Source organism: Mauremys reevesii, linkage group 3 (genome assembly GCF_016161935.1).
Source record: "Mauremys reevesii isolate NIE-2019 linkage group 3, ASM1616193v1, whole genome shotgun sequence".
Lineage (NCBI taxonomy): Eukaryota > Metazoa > Chordata > Testudines > Geoemydidae > Mauremys > Mauremys reevesii.
This window is the reverse complement of record NC_052625.1, coordinates 1,325,522-1,341,779: the sequence shown is the minus strand read 5'-3', so window position 1 is coordinate 1,341,779 and position 16,258 is coordinate 1,325,522. Positions and strand designations below refer to the sequence as shown.

The 16,258-nt window shown below is 51.4% G+C and overlaps 1 protein-coding gene across 4 annotated transcripts in view; it reads right to left on the bottom strand.

The window, feature by feature from the left end:
• NINL (ninein like) overlaps positions 1-16,258 on the bottom strand; it is a 59,617-nt gene that overhangs the window by 18,241 nt on the left and 25,118 nt on the right. For 3 of the 4 annotated variants that reach the window (XM_039531189.1, XM_039531191.1, XM_039531188.1), the window contains exons 6-15: positions 15,235-15,425; positions 13,894-14,046; positions 9,931-10,098; positions 8,702-8,838; positions 8,349-8,489; positions 6,802-6,976; positions 4,198-4,308; positions 3,040-3,129; positions 1,263-1,271; positions 65-197 (exon numbers count right to left, since the gene is read on the bottom strand). In XM_039531189.1, coding sequence (XP_039387123.1) covers positions 65-197; positions 1,263-1,271; positions 3,040-3,129; positions 4,198-4,308; positions 6,802-6,976; positions 8,349-8,489; positions 8,702-8,838; positions 9,931-10,098; positions 13,894-14,046; positions 15,235-15,425 — 1,308 coding nt within the window. The remainder of the gene's footprint in view (positions 1-64; positions 198-1,262; positions 1,272-3,039; positions 3,130-4,197; positions 4,309-6,801; positions 6,977-8,348; positions 8,490-8,701; positions 8,839-9,930; positions 10,099-13,893; positions 14,047-15,234; positions 15,426-16,258) is intronic. The other variant, XM_039531190.1, reaches the window with a different exon arrangement.

Here is a 16,258-nt window from a genome sequence, read left to right as displayed (position 1 = left end):
TTGTCTGAGCAGAGTTTACGTACGATAATGTGTCCTATCCCCCCCCGCAATTCAGCAATGTTACCAGCAGGTAGCAGTCTTCCTCCCGGCTTATTCTCCTTCATTTTACGCCAGGCCCTGCGGTACTGGCTCTCCTGCAGCTGGGAACGCAGCTTTTCCAGCTCGATCTGTAGTTCATCGTTTTTATCCCGTAATTCCTGCAAGGCACACAGCAGATCTCATTCAAACCTCACCGACACAGACCAGCCACAGCACTGCTCCAGAAGTGCCGAGTGCCCACAGCTATCGAGGTGGGGAGTGTGGAAACGGTGGGTGTTCCCCCACTCCCGCAGTCGGGCCCTGGGTCAGCCAGCCTGGGACAGGAGGTGGGTGCACACACGCGTATGTCATATCATTAATTGATCTCTGTAATATGGAGACACCAGTATGGACCAATGGGCAAACCCCCTTCGTCTGTCAATCAGGCAGGTGATAGCCAATCCAGATGCAGGAATCTTGCACTCCCGTTCCAAGTTCACACAAGCAAGTGCAGAACCAATGGGTGTTATTTCACATGGTGGCCGGCTCGACGGAATTCGGACAACTCCAGAGGAGTAGCTTGAGCGTCCTAGCTCGAGCTGACTCTGCAGTGAAAACAGAGCCTCTCTCCTGTTGCAGTGCATGGAAGTCACACTGAGAACAAATTAAGTACCCGCTTACCTTCTACTGTAACGTCAGTGGGACTTAAGCCCATGTGTAAATGCTTTGCTCAACAGGGATGGGTGTAAGCGCCTGCTTAAAATGAAGCATGTGCTAAGTGCTTTTGCTGCCTTGTGCCTTGTACTAGGTGGTATCACCAAGGTTGTTTAGACAACAGTCTACTGAAGAACAGCTCTGTGCAAGCTCGTCTCTCTGACCAACAGAAGTTGGTCCAATACAAGGTATTACCTCCCTCACCTTGTCTCGCTAATATCCTGGGACCAACACGGCTACATCAATACTGCAATCTACACAGTTAGCATTTTGGAACAGGAAAACTGGTGACACGTCTACATGAAGCGCAGACGTCTGGCATGTTCAAAGTGCACACAGAGAAAACCAGTTACAAAGACTGAGTCACGCTATACAAAATACATGAGTCAGTTAACAATGTAAGCTCAAGCATTTGAGAGAACGATGCTTGTAAACACCCAAGATTTCAGGCCGTGCCAAGAGACCATGCAGGAGGTGAAAGTCACAACACGAATGTCTGAATCATGCATGCGCAAGGTAGGAGTGCTCACCTTCACCCTCTAGCACCGAATTGGGGGAGTTGGGGTTTTGTGAGATTTGGGGAAAGAAAAACAGAAAGAGGTGAATTGATAACATCCTGTCTAACAACAATTACACGGAACAGTAACAGTAGCACCGGCAGTTGGGAGGTGACATCATTTGATGGTCTATAAGAACAGCCCCTGGATTTCTACAGCCACTGCTCAGTTTACAAACAGGGCTAGATGGTGGCCCCAGGACCCAGCCCAGACTAAGGGGGGCACAGCACTCTGCTGTCCCAGTGGGCCTTCCGCACGAGGCAGGGGAATTGCACTGCATGGAGGAGAGGGCTGCAGGAAGTCACTCCCTGGGGAGCCTGGGCAGGAATCGTGACTCTCTCTGGCTCCTCTTGCGGACTGCCCCACACAAAAGGCTTTGAGCAAGGGCTCACTCTAGACCCGAGGAGGGGGAGAAATAAACTCTCGATCTAATACAATAACAGTACCTAGCGCCTATCTACCGCTTTTCACCAGTAACTCTCATAGCACATTCTTCACAAAGGAGGTCAGGAGCACGGTCCCCATTTGGGGAAACCAAGGCACAGGGAGACAAAGTGACTTGCCCAAGGTCACCCAGCAGGCCAATGGCAGAGCTGGGAACAGAACTCAGGTCTGAGTACCAGCCCTGTGCTCTATGCACCAGGGCACATTGCCTTGCTACAGCAAGCCCCTTAAGACACCCAGTGAACAAAGAAAGGAATGAAATTCTGGCATACACAGCAGATACTTCTCAACAGATTCTTGTTTCTTTTTTTTTTTAAAAAGGCTTTGAACAAAGTTATGTTTCTTGAAACATAAAAGACACCCCTCGGAAAACCTGTGCTCCCAGGGATCAATTTAACTATGCACCTAGGTTCGTCTATCATGCCCATCACCATGGTATCTGATGAGCTTGCAGCTACCCTGAGGGATCTTTAGGGCACGCCAGCCCTTCTCAGGAAATCATTAGTGACACTGGGGGCGTTTTATAAAAACCTACCCTCAAGTTTTTGCTCCATTCGGGTTTTATCAGCTTTACCTACAGCGGGATCAAGTAAAATGTAGGGGCTGGTCCAGGGTTCTGCAGACCACAGAACGTGCTGCCACCCGGGAGGCCAGATGCTATTCTAAGCCTCAGTGCTCATCGCTCAGGGCTATGCAGGGCCGCTCCCTTTGCACTGTGAAGGGGGTGTGCTCCAATACTCATTTGCACACTCTAGTGACCAGGACGTGGCTGAGAACACGGGGGAAGTTTTCAAATACATTTCAGTGAGGTCAGCGCCGAGTGCCACTGACTTCCAGTGAGACGTAGGCTCCTGCGTGCCACCGTCTATGCTGGAAATGGAGCTTAGGCGCTTCTGAAAATGTTACCCCCCCACATGTAGCTGCAGTACTGAACTAGGGTACAGAAGCCACAGCTTGAGCAGGGGAGCCTGGAAAGAAGAGGATTTAAAATTGGGGGTGATGATCCCAAGCACCCCAAGATGCACCCAGAACAGAGAGGGCTGAAAGACCCTTGTGTTGAACTGCCATGAAGCGCGAGTCACCCAGTTGAGCTAGTGTGGGAGCCCTCCAAAATATTCCCCAGCTGGGTTCTGCCAAGATGAGGCAGAGCCTGCACGTCAATTCCACCACCTCTGAACCAGGACTGCTCCGTCACAACTCCCCCAGCCCTACCAGGGACGTGGAGTGCATGGGGCATTTCACCAGACCGGGGAAGGAGCACGCTATCATCATAACAGCCTTCTTGAACAAAGCTGCCTGTACATACCCGACTCTGCAGCTCGTATTCTTTTATGATCTCTGCAAAGCGTTCTTCCTGATGGAGCAGCTCTGTGCTGTGCGGATCCACCATGCCCAGCTACAACACGGAGAAAGAGCGCCCCAGAAATGCATTACACACGGGAAAAGAAGGAATTAACACCCCTCTGACCCTGTTACACGGCCGAAAGGTAAGTTCCTAAAAGTCAATATTTAGGCAGCTACATAAGAGCCTGTTGCAGAGTTGACGGAAAGATTCCCAGGAACTTCAGTGACCAGGCCCAGAGTGACCTGATTTTTGAGAAAGTGGAGCAGCCAGCAGCTCCCACTAACAGCAGAAGTGCAGCGAGGGTGGTTGGCTGGTCACCGGGCTATTTCCACAGGATGCTGGGGAGTCCATATTTTGTATCAGCCTTTGGCTACTGGGTTTAGTTGTCTGTCTCCCAGGCGCCTGGGTAGGGTTTCTGAGCCCTGGGTGCCAGGGAGAGACTGGGGGGGGGGGGAGGAGAAGAGTGAGCCATTTTGGGTGGAGGGGAGCAGGGAATGAGAGATGAATGAAGTAGGAAAACAGATGGCGGCAGAGCACACAACAGGGGAGAGAGAGGAAGGGAGAGCAAGGAAAGAGGAGACAGGTGGAAAACATGAAAGGGAAAGATCCACCATGATCTGAGATAGGAAAGAAAATACAGAAACACAAAGAGGTCACGACTCAGGGTAGAGCATGAAGTTGCAGGGGGTGTGGCTTGACAGACATTTTCACACTGCCTAACAGGCCTCAGGTCCGTTTTTCAAGCCCTGCCCACCCTACTGTATCAATCTCAATGACAGAGGGAAAGGTTAGAGCTCAAATTATTTTTGTGACCAAAATTAAAATTTTCCACCGGAAGGTTTCAGTTTGGTAGAAATTTTCTGTTTTTTGGACCAAAAAAAAAAATTCTGTACAAAGTTTTGCCTTTCTGAAAACTCCATTTAAAAAGAGAAAAAAAACCCCAAGAGCATTTTTGAAAGCCAAAAATTTCAGTTTTTCATTACAAAAAAGTGAACATTTTGGTGAGATGGGAGAGGGGGGTTCTGGAAAAAGGAAACATTTTCTGAATTTCCCCCCTAAAAAAATAGGCATTTTTTGACCAGCTCTAGAAAAAGCTATGTTTGAAGAAGTGAATGTTACCTTGTCTTTCAACATGAAGTCCAGCTCCTTCTGCAGCTTTGACACCCGTTTCTCAGACTCTGACAGCTTTACAACTACTTCCATAACCTCACTCTGTAACCTCCTGTTTTCCTTTAAATAGGAAGGAAAGGGAGCTTTGTTTAATGCCTGGTAATGCTGGTGTTTAGAGGATGCCTGCGCCATGCACCTTCCTTGTGGGACACCTTTAACTGACGGCACAGCTTACTCCAGTGCAGCTCACATTTAGGGAGGAGGCGGTTTCTGCCCTATGAGCCAGGCATACCCTGCTCGTGTGCTAGCTCCATCGAGCTCCTGTACATAGAAATAGCAGTGGCCCAGGGAGTGGTTCAGGTGGGTTTGCACGTGGGGTGGCTCCACTGTGTCTCCCTACCAATGCTATCGCAGCTATGCAGCTATTGACGCTTGCGTCAGCTCAGGGAGAGGGGAGACACAGCCCTAGCTCACAGTGTAGCCTCAGACAGGACATGCTGGTTCTCTCCCTCCTCCCCACAGCAGGAACCAGCCCCAGCAGGCCCCACACAATTCTCCCCTGGAGAGAGGAGGAGAGAACGAACCACCCGTGACAGTCGCTAGAATACGACAGCGATGGGGGCGGTCTCTGAAAGAGTCTGTAACCCGTAGTTACTGATGCCACACACAGGACAGAGGCCTGGTCAACACACAGACTTTGTGCCACTTTAACTATTTCTGTCTAAACAGAGACTAACTAAAGCAGTGCAGCCCCCTAATGTGGACGGTGCTGGAAGGGGCTTATCACAGTATGACTGCGCCCAAGCAAGGGCACTGGACCGCTTTAACTGGCTCTGCTGCTAAAAGCATGTTGTTAAAGGAGTACAAAGACATTAGGCCCAGATTTTGCAAGCTGTCCCACACAGGCAGACCCCTGCACCGCAGACCTGCCCCAGTGACTTCAGTGAAGCACAGTCCATGCATGTGCATAGCAGCTTGCAGGATTGGGGTCTACGAAAGAGCAGCACAAGTCTCTATAGCAAACCAGAGTGACACTGGTGCAGAAAGGCGAAGGCCACCCATGTTGCCCGACAACTGTTAAATAAAGCTGGGTCGCTTCACCGAATGCACGACACGCAGGGGGGTGATGAGAATGTAGAACATCGTCTGTCAGAGTCGGAACATCATGATCAGCAACAGTCGTGCTCTGTATTGCAGAACGGGGGCACCCAGTGCAGAATTAAGGCTGACGCCAGCGCCCTGTTATAAATAAGGCTGCGAGTCTGTCATGGAGGTCACAGATTCCGTGACTTCTGAGGTGGTTGGTGCTGGCCCGAGCCAGGCAGCCCCTGGGCCAGCAGCAGCAGTTTGGGTGTGTGGGAGGGACTTAGAGCTAGGGGCAAGGGGCTGGGGAGTATGGGAGGGCACTTACTTTGGGGTGGGGGAGCTCCCCGGCTCCCACTGGCATGGCCTCCCTGCAGCTCCTGGGCAGCAGAGGGGTGGGGGGTCTCCATACCACATGCTGCCCACATGCCATGGCCTGGCCCCCCTTACCCCCAGCACCGGGGGGGTCCAGGGCTGTGCGCTGTGGCCCCCACCGCCAGCACCAGCAGGGGTCCCTGGCCACCTCCCTCAGCACCCGCAGCACCCCCAGACTGCCCCCGTGCCCCTAGAGCACCCACGCCCCCCTGCCCACGTTTTAGGCAGGGCAGGTATTTTTAGTAAAAGTCATGGACAGGTCACGGGCCCATGAATTTTTGTTTACAGCCTGTGACCTGTCCATGACTTTTACTAAAAATACCCATGACTAAAACATAGCCTTCATTATAAAGCCCAGTTTTCCCTCAACCCTTCCGACACAGCTGCCCGCAAAGGACCAAGCCCCCTGAAAGTTCACTCGCCACGAGAACTGTTCGGGAGCTGGAATTTCTGTTCCATGGGAAATTCTGGCATTTCTGTGGGGCCAGGTGGGGGGATTTCTTTCCAGATGCACTCCCCATCAAATGCCAGCTATATCAATCCATAATGCAGCTAGCCAGTTTGGGCAATTCTTCTGGAGCATGCTCCTGCCCATAAAACACGGCCCTGTCAGCACAGCCCAGCACAGCCACATGGTGTGGTGGTCGCTTGTCCTTTGGAAAGAGCTGCTAACTGTATGGGAAAACCCATAGGGCGTTTCTGTTCTATAACCTTCCCGTAATGGTTTTCAGGGGAGGGCAGCCCTAGGGTAAGACCCTGCTCAGAAGATGTGAGAAAGAAAACCCACGTGATTTTCTGCTTTTAAACACTAGTCTGTTCTCTATGGGTTCTATAACATGGAGAACGTCTGTCACGTGTGGCTCGCCCCTCTCGTTCTCTCCCCAGGAGGGAGGTGTGTGCGCAGTGTTCTGTTTCGGGGGGAGGGGTTTGTTTCTAGGTGATATGAGCTTGTTGCTGTGTGTGCGTTTCTACCTCCCCTGTCCTATTTAACAAGGTTACAGTTCCCCAAGCGCCAGCAAAAAGACTGAGCTCAGACAGGAGGGTTTTCCATGTTAGCCTGGCTCCTGGCCTCTCTGGCTAATCCGGCAGGAACAGCACAGGCTGCCCATCTGGCACCCCCTTGCAGCAGCAGGCTCCCCAAGGCGATTGCTTCACCTGTACTGCTAAGGTCAGCTTCTCCCTCAGGCTGGTCTTTTCGCCTTGGAGGAGTTTTATATCCGCTTCCAGTTTGGTGTGCTGATCGGTCACGTGTTGCAAGAGCAGTGCTCTGTCTGTCTCCACGTCAGATTTAATAACGCTCAGCTTCCCTTGATAGTCTTGCTCCAGATCTCTGCAAGAGACAAGCATCACTGCTCAGTGTCCAGCAGAAAGCCATCATGGCCAAGGGACTGAACACGGAGATTTTTCAAAGGCTCTTACGTGATGTGGGAGCATAATTCTCTTGGGCTTTCAATGCACTTGTGCTCCCAAGTCACGTAGGTGCTGTGGCAAGTCCCACCCTCAGCACTGTCATAGATTTTAAGGCCAGACGGGACAATTAGGTCATCTAGGCTGACGTCCTGTACTGCACAGGCCAGAGACCCTCACTCAGTTACCTGACACTGAACCCAATAACTTGGGTTGAACTAAAGCGTCTCTTCTGAAACAGAGAATCATCCCAGGGCACACGGAGTGTGGGGCAGAGCTGGGAACTGATCCCTGAGCCCCTGGGTTCTAGGCCAAACCCGCATCTTGTATCGCAAATGGCCAGTTCCCCCTGCTCTCATCCACGAATAACCATCTCCAAAACACGTGTGAAAGTGCTCTGGGCAGTGTGTGGGGGGGGTGGGGTGTACACACACACACACACACACACACACACACACACACAGGACAGGAAGACAATGGCTAGCTACATGGACAATGAGAAAATGAGTCGAATTTTATTTTCAAGTTTTTAAAAAAAAAACCAATTAAAGCGTTATTAGAGCATCACTTCTGCTCCCCCTCAGCCAGGGCACTCACTCTGGTACAGGAGTTAATATACCTACATTTCCCTTCAAATACCAAAGGTGTCTGGCTGCTGGGTCTCAGCCATCTGCTCAGGGTCACTGATCACCATATTTGGGGTCGGGAAGGAATTTTCCCCCAGGTCACATTGGCAGAGACCCTGGGGGATTTTCACCTTCCTCTGCACCATGGAGCACTGGTCACTTGCAGGTTTAAACTAGAGTAAATGGTGGATTCTCTGTAACTTGAAGTCTTTAAAACATGATTTGAGGGCGTCAGTAACGCAGCCAGAGGTTATGGGTCTATTACAGGAGTGCATGGGCGAGGTTCTGTGGCCTGCAATGTGCAGTAAGTCAGACTAGATGATCATGATTGTCCCTTCTGGCCTTAAAGTCTATAAAGGGGAAGTGCTCAAACTCTTGTGAGTTTTTGGTCAATATCAGTCACATTGCTAGGAACTTGTTCAAATCTTCGTAGCCTAATGGCAGCGCAAGACTTCCCAATGGGGCTGCACACCATGCATGCCGTAAGATATGCACGTTACTTGCTAATGCTGAAATCAGTGAGCACCAGACCCACACCTGGTGTAAACGGGCAACGCTCCGCTGAAGTGAGTGGATCAGTGGAGCTGCACCCAGTTCACACCAGCAGAGAGTCTGGCTGTCTGTGTAGCAATCCACAGGAGACATTGTACCCAGGTTGCTCTCCCATACTTGAGTTTGCTCTCGTGGTGGTGCTCCATGGCCATGTGATGATCATCCACTTCCTTAACGAGCTGCAGGTTTCGTTTCTCTGCCTTCTCCAAGTCCAGCCTTGCCTTGTCTCGCTCCCTGGAGACCTGCTCCACCTGGGCCCTGCAAGGACAGGCAGATGATGCTGACAGCACGACAACGGGCTTCCCGGCGTCCGGAGAGAAGCACCCCCACAGGGGAGCCCACGAGTGCCCACACACAGTTATGTCCGGCACACGTCTCGCCTCGCCCGAGACCAAAACAAAGAAGAGCCTTTGTCGGCTCTAGTACAGAGACCTCCCGCCAAACAGGACAGGGAAGAGCAGCCGCCTTACTCTAGGTAGTGCAGCTCGTGTTTGTAGGAAGCGAAGGCTGCATGCTGGACTCCACTCTTGAAAACCATCAGCTCGTTGTCAAAGGCCACGGCCAGCTCCACCAGGCTCACTTTCTCCTCCAGGCTGAAATCCAGACTCTGCAAAAACCCAGAAACAGCCCCCTGAAGTTCTCTCTCTCTCTCAGGTACACAACTGCCCCCTGCCCCCCACATTACCGGAGCATCTGAGCACCTCACAACCTGAAATAGCACTTCCCGATGAGGAGCAGAGACGCTAAGTGACTTGCCCTGGGTCACACACAGAGCCTGCAGGATAGAAGGGAATCGGCTCTCTCAAGTCCCGGGTTAGCACACTAACCACTGAACCACCCTTCCTCTCCTACGTGCACACAGCAGATACCGCAGAGCAGTCTGACAGAGAACATTTACTGAGTAGCACTTGCTGTGCACTAGATCACTGGCTCATGAAGCCAGCCCTGTAGACGCCGGGACCTGGCCTCCACATCATGAACCCGACAAAGGCTGATGTTTATTCAGAACATGATCAGCAGCAGGAGGTCGCTGGCGTTCACAACCCCAACCATCGTCAAGTCGCTAAAGGAAACACCAGAAATATGCGATGCGGAACAGATCACAGCCCACAACAGACAGTCCTAAAACCAGACAATGGCTGCCCACATTTCAGCAAATCATGAGCAACTGGACAAGGGAACAAAAAAGAGAGAGAGCTTTGCACATCTTTATTCCTGCTCCTACATTATTTGTCTGGTGCTTGTGGCTAGAAGCCATGGGCACGGACCAGGACCCCCTGCGCCAAGTGCTGTACAAACACAAAACAAAGCGACAGTCCGTGTCCCAAGATGCTGACAATCTAAGTACAAGACAAGAGACACCAATAGCAGTGACTCCTGTGGTAACGTTTCAAGCTGAATTACTTGCCTCTCTGTTGGAGTGCGACAGGGATAGTGATATAGGACCGAGAACAAGGAATTACATCTCAACAAGTGGTATATGCCCCTGAGTACAGACAGTGCCCCTCGGTTCCGAGGCTGGCAGCCCATCATAAGGAAGCGCTCCGATATTTACCCCTTGGCTACAGATGATAGAAATCCCCAATGCAAATCTGGCATCTGCCACCCGCCTCCATTCCCCGTAAGCAGGAAGCCAGAGGGCTCGCAGTAACACCAGAAAAGCAATTCTAAAATCAATCAATAAAGTAACGTGTAAAACCTTGAGAATCTCCTTGCAGTTTTCAACTCCTTCCTGGGCCCAGATGGAAAGGATATGTGCAGGACTCGCAAAGCCGCTGCCGTCGTCGATGCAGGAGAAGGGATGCAGACATGTGTAGCTGGACAGTGACGGCGGAGTAGCAATTCTAAACCCATTCTCCTCGGAAGCCTGGAAATCAACTGAGATAAGTCAGCCGAACAAGGCATTTTGAGGCATCTAGAACACATGCTTCAGTCCTGTAAACAGACTCCTGGCATGTAATAAATACTGGAGAAGATGAAAACCCTCTGAGCTGAGAAGCAGCAGGATCTAGGTGCTTGGAGCCAGGAAGCCCCGAGTTCCAATCCCGGTGCTGCTGTGACATTGATATGGAATCTTGGGCAAACCACCTAGGCTCAACTTCTCACGAATGCCCTCCAATTCTGGGTTCGCTGAGTTCTGAATGCTCAGCTTCGGACACCAAGAGCCTGACTTTTGGCGCTGCGGATGCTCGGCAAGTCCCACTGAACTCAGGGAGAGCTGGGGCTGCTCCACATCTCTTGGAAGTCACCTGGGGGGGTCTGAAGCTGGGCACCCAACCCTGCAAAATTAGAGGCCACTTTTGAAACTCTGGCCCTTTGCTGTGTGTGTCAGTTCCCGAGAGGTAGCAGAGCATCATGATACCAGCCTACACCACAAAGTCTCAGGGAGAATCAGTTGGGTCCGTTTGGCAGAGCACTTTGGAAGTGTCAGTCGCTAGATAAAGTGGAACTCATTTAGTGTGGGGGTGATGGAACAACCCCAAAACTAGGTTCAGATCCTGATGGGTCAACCTAGCCCCCTGCACATGTGAGGCAGACAAATTAAGCTCAGTGCAATTTACTCCAAGGACCAGATTCTGATAGCCAGGACATCTCTGCAGAGCCAGGAACATCTTGGGGTAAGCTAAAAAAAGCATGGCTAAAAGGGCACACTTAGGGCCAGATTCTGATCCCCTTACTCGTGTTGAGTAGCATAGGTGCCGACTCCGTGGGTGCTCCGGGGCTGGAGCACCCACGGGGAAAAATTGGTGGGTGCTCTGCACCGCCCGGCAGCTCCCCAACCTGCCCCCTGCCCCAGCTCACCTCTGCCTCCACTCCGCCTCCTCCCCTGAGTGGCCGCCGTGTCCTGCTTCTCCCCGCTCCCTCCCAGCGCTTGCGTCGCAAAACAACTGGGAGGGGGGAGGAGGAGGAGGAACGCAACACCCTTGGGGAAGAAGCAGGGCCGGGGCGGGGATTTGGGGAGGGGTCCAATAGGGGCAGGGAGGGGGCAGAGTTGGGGCAGGGGGGCACAAGCACCCACCAGCGCCAACAAAATTTGGCACCTGTGTTGAGTAGTGCCTCACTCCTCAGACAGTCCCCTGAAATCCCCAGCGAAATCCTCAGCCCAAAGATCTCACGGCCCATTTGGAAAGAGTAATGGTTTCCTCTGGTCTCCTTGACTCTTCCCCCACTGTTATGTAGTGGGCCAGTTGATTGTCTTCACCCTAGAAGTAGCTGCATTTTAGTGCTATGGTTAGTTTGTGAGCACTTGGAGATCCTTGGGAATGAAAAGCACCAAGTGTCAAATATTTATTGCTGTTATAGTAAGAAAACATTGATTAAGCCTATTTCCATGCACTAGCGAGATGCTCTCCCCAGGAGCTTACACCTGTAGCACATGGAGACATACCTGATCTAGTTCAAACAGCAGTCAAGTTGCAGCATGGGCCCTGACACCATGCCAGGCACCCTGGCTACGTACTCAAACAGCTAGTCCATGCTGCCGCGGCTTCACTGCTATTGTTATTCGAATTAGCTAGATCAAGGCTAGTGCAGTTGTGTCTACAGATGCTGCAATCACATCTTGGATTGCGCTGTAGACATATCGAGAGTCAATACAAGGGTAGGGCAGCCCATAGTCCTGAAGCTGACATTATAATTGGAGTAATATTTCTTCATTCCAGTGGTGTAGGGTTTCCCTTCTCTCTCCGGTCAGACAGGAGGCAGCTAGATGATCCTCTCAGCACGTATCTACCTTGGAAGTGACGATGTGACTGCAGCACAGGCAGGCATAGGGTGAGTAACAACAGCACAAATATGCACTGGCAGAGACTTCAGCATGGCCTAGCAACTCGAGTACATATCCGGGGTCTCCGCAGGCTAGTAGGCTGTCTCTACACTACGCACCGCTGGCACTGCCGTGTAGTGTCTGGGTAGCTACCTGCCACGGTGAAATGCAGGCTGCATCCATGCTGCAGTGGGGAGCTACAGGAGTCAGGGAAAGGCTCTGGCAGAGCAGAGGCAGTGAGGAAAGCGGCCCAAATTCCTTCCTGGCAGCGAGGAAAGAGCTCCAGCAGCAGGGAGGCAACAGGACACTACACTGCTCAAAGAGCAGCGCAGACGGGGAGGCAGGGTTTGGGCAAGCGGAGCAGAACGTAAACCGAAACAGCCTGTTCCTTCACGCTCAGCACTCGCTCCTCTGTAAGGGGCGAAGTTTGCACCGCGTCAGATACACCGGGGAGATTGGAAAGGTTTCCAGGCGCTTCTGATGGGAGACAGACGAGTGATTCTCTTCCCCTAGGACACTTCTCTTTTATCACCGAACTCCTGCTGAGTGAGTCATGCCCTCGGCCCACCCTGCCCTCCACTGCAGAAGGCAGAATTAGGGTTTGTCTACACTGGCACTTTACAGCACTGCAACTTTCTCACTCAGGGGGGTGGAAAAAACACCTGCACCCCTCGTGGAGGTGGGTTTTTTAGAGTGCTGGGAGAGCTCTCTCCCAGCGCTCTGCCGCGACTACACAAGCCATGTTAAAGCGCTGCCGCGGCCAGTGTAGACTAGCCCTTAGACATCTTTGCAGGGCCGAACAATCAGCAAAACCCACCGACTGCAAAGAGCCTCTTCCATGCTGAACAAAAGCTGCATTAATAGGCCCAGGACCAGCCTCTTTAGCAGCTGGGAACAAAGCTTGACAGCACAAACTACTTGAAAATCCAGACTCTTTTCACAGCAGTGAAACCATGGGTGTGCGAGGAGAAGAGAGAGTGTGCGTGTGAGAGAGACTGTAACAGCCACCCACTGACTTAACTAGGCCATAATCGCCATGTGGCTCCCTCAGTTCACAGACTGCTCACGTGACAGGTAGGAGAACAGCGCTACTGAAATACGCAGACTGCACAGTTAATACTCACACAGAGTCCAGACACTCAGGAGCGACGTTCCAACTCCAGCGCTAGCCCTGCCATGCTGTGCAGCATGTGTGTTTCAGGGCACGCCCTTCGGGACAGGGATCTAGTTAGACATGTGGGGCTGCGCAGCGGGAACTGTGCTCTGCCTGGGTTGGTGCACAAAAGGTGGGGAGTGGAGAGGGTACCAGGCACCGCCTTTACCATCGTCACCAGGCTGGACACCACCTGTCCTGATACTCAGGAGGCCTGAGGCTGTTACACGCAGGCCCCGTGACATCAGTCTGGCAGCTTAAGAGGCCTTAAAGCCCCCACCCCCAGAATGCACCCTCGCCAAGGGCTGCCCCAGCTGGTGCAGAACTGGCATAAGGGCGCTGTGCCAGCCCCACTCCCGGCCCACAGCACAGGGATGTGTCAGCAGGGGACACCCGAGTGAGGGCACAGCCAGAACGGGAAGGGGTGTAGCTGGAGTGCACACGGCTCTGGCTAGCTCTGCTTCCCAGGGACAAGGAGGGGCTGTAAGCAGTAAAACATCAGTCAGAGCAGCCCCTCTTTGCAGGGGAGAGGGGCAAATCCGTCTACGGTGGTAGCTGAGCTCTCCTTGGTACTCTGCTCAGAAAGCATCTGACGCGGAGCCCTGTGTTTTGTCGCACTGGAATGTGCCTGATCCAGACCCCATGGAAGTCAATAAGAGCCTTTCCACTGGCTCCCGGGCTCTTTAGCCAGGCCCTACACTGGGAGTTATCCAGGACTGTTGGGAGTCCTGCCCCGGACTCACCTGGTGATCCGGCGGCTGCCTGGGCTGTTTGACAGGCGTGGAAAAAACAGGAAGAGAAACAGGCCCGTGGCTGCACAAGCCAAGTTCGAACTCCTGAAAGCTCACTCTGCCATCTCCATCTCTGTCCAGCCTACGAAATAAATCTTCCAGTTCCTGCAGAAAACCGTTGGGAAAAAGTCAGCAGACACATCAGCCACATGCAAGATCCCAGACGCACTCACTGGAAATCAACATCTTTTTCAAAAAACAAACAATAAAAGTTCCCTCTTGTTCTTACATAAGGAACAGAATCTACAGTAAGCCAGAATTAACCCTTCCACCTCTCCACACCAAAAGAGAAACTGCAGTAAATACAAAGGTGTGCAGTGTATCCATGCAGATACACGCAATCCACATCAGTTACTCCAATTAGGGAGGAATAGGGATAAACACAATACACACCAGACACAGGTCATCACATTGTATTTACAAATGCACTTGGGGAATGCGAGCTCAGCTCTGCAAACCAGCTACTTCACAGAACTAAGACTAGAACCTAGATGTCCTGACTTCCAGAGCTTTAGCTACACCACCATCCCTACATCCCCATGTAGCCACTGGGCTGGGACAACTATAGGCTGACTCCATGTCATACATTACTTTATATACCCAGGAGAGAGAGGAATGTGTGACAATGTGGTATTGTCATCACAGGTGTCCATGTGCATGCAGGGGTTTGCCTGTGTGGAGCACACTGCAGGACTGGGGCCAAACTGAGCAGAAGGTGCATTGTTAATTGGCTAATAAAATAGTCTTTTCCCACAGATGTAAATGGATCAGATTATGCAGAAATGTCAGGCCAAGTACACACCACAAACGTACATTAGCATAACTACATCGCTCAGGGGTGTGAAAAATCCTGTCGACAGAGCTGCCGCCTCTCGTGGAGGTGGATTACCTACGCCAACGAGAGACGTTCTCCCGGCAGTCAGTAGTATCTTCGCTAAAGTGATACCCTGGTGCAGCTGCGTCACTGCAGCACTGTGTGAGTAGACAAGCCCTTTGAGTCACATGGCTGGTAGAAATCAGTACTGAATGTAGGTTTTGTGTTTAAAGAGGATACTGTTAATTGTTTCATAAATATTACAGACCAGATCCTCAGCTAGTCAAGACAGCTCCGCTGAGGTGAATGGGGCTGCACCAACTGACACCAGCTACGGATCTGGCTCTATTCCTGAAGCATATCTGCAAATGTCTGGAGACTTCACGATTTATTTCTGAAAGCCCTTTATCCTGACGATGTGCTTTTACTAACCAGGTTGCCTTCCCAATGGGCTCATTTCCACGCCGCCCCCAACTCACCTCCTGCTCCAGCTCTTTCAGCCCAATATTCTTACAGACCGTCGCCAGCTCGCGCTTGCTGAGGTACCCGGTGTTCCCTACATCCAGTTCTTCCCAGATGCCCCGAATCTGGCCCTCCGTCATGTCAAAGCAAGGGCTGGCTGTCCGCCGGGGGCTGTCAAATAGGTCAGGATTCCAGGTGCCCATTTGGCCTAAAATTATTAGCCATGCATCAGTTATACTAACAGAGAGAAACTACTGTCCCTAATGAGCACGTGGGGCCCACCAGAAAGAGCTCACTACAGGTCTGACAACTCCAACTGAACTCAACGAGAGTCTCTCCCCTGCCACCAATGAGAGCTGGATGGGGTATTTGTCCCATGGCACTATTTTAAAGCCTCAATTTTTGGCAAAGAAAAGCTGCATCCATAAGATCCTGTATTCTAAAGATCAGGTGTGTTTATAGTATTTATTTTTAAAACCTAAGAATTTCTTATCAGGAATCTTGAATCAGTTGCTTCTGATTCAACTCCAAACTTTGCCAAAGAAAATTCTCTGGCCACAAATCACATGTATCGTTGGGAGCACCAAAGATATCGAAGCTAAAAGGTGACTGGGATTAAATTTTGGATTAGACTAGAAAGGTAGTCGTAACCTTAATTAGAGAGAGAGCGCTTCATTTTTCATCGGTTCCGGGCTCCCTAATTAAATAGCAGGAGTTCATCTTGGATATTTTTAGAAGATTAATACAGCAGCTGTAGGAAGAATTGAAGCCTCTCAAAGCTCACTGCACTTCAGATCACCACAGCATCACCTCGAACAGAGTTGTGTCTACAAGCAAAGTATGATGTTGGTCTTTTCTAAACCAATGCGGCAAAAAGGAGCCTCCCCAACAGATCCTCCTGGGGGATGGGACTCAAATGCAGGGTCAGCTCTTATATATATGGAGGTGGAGATATACCTATCTCACAGGACTGGAAGGGACCCTGAAAGGTCATTGAGTCCAGCCCCCTACCTTCACTAGCAGGACCAAGTGCTGATTTTG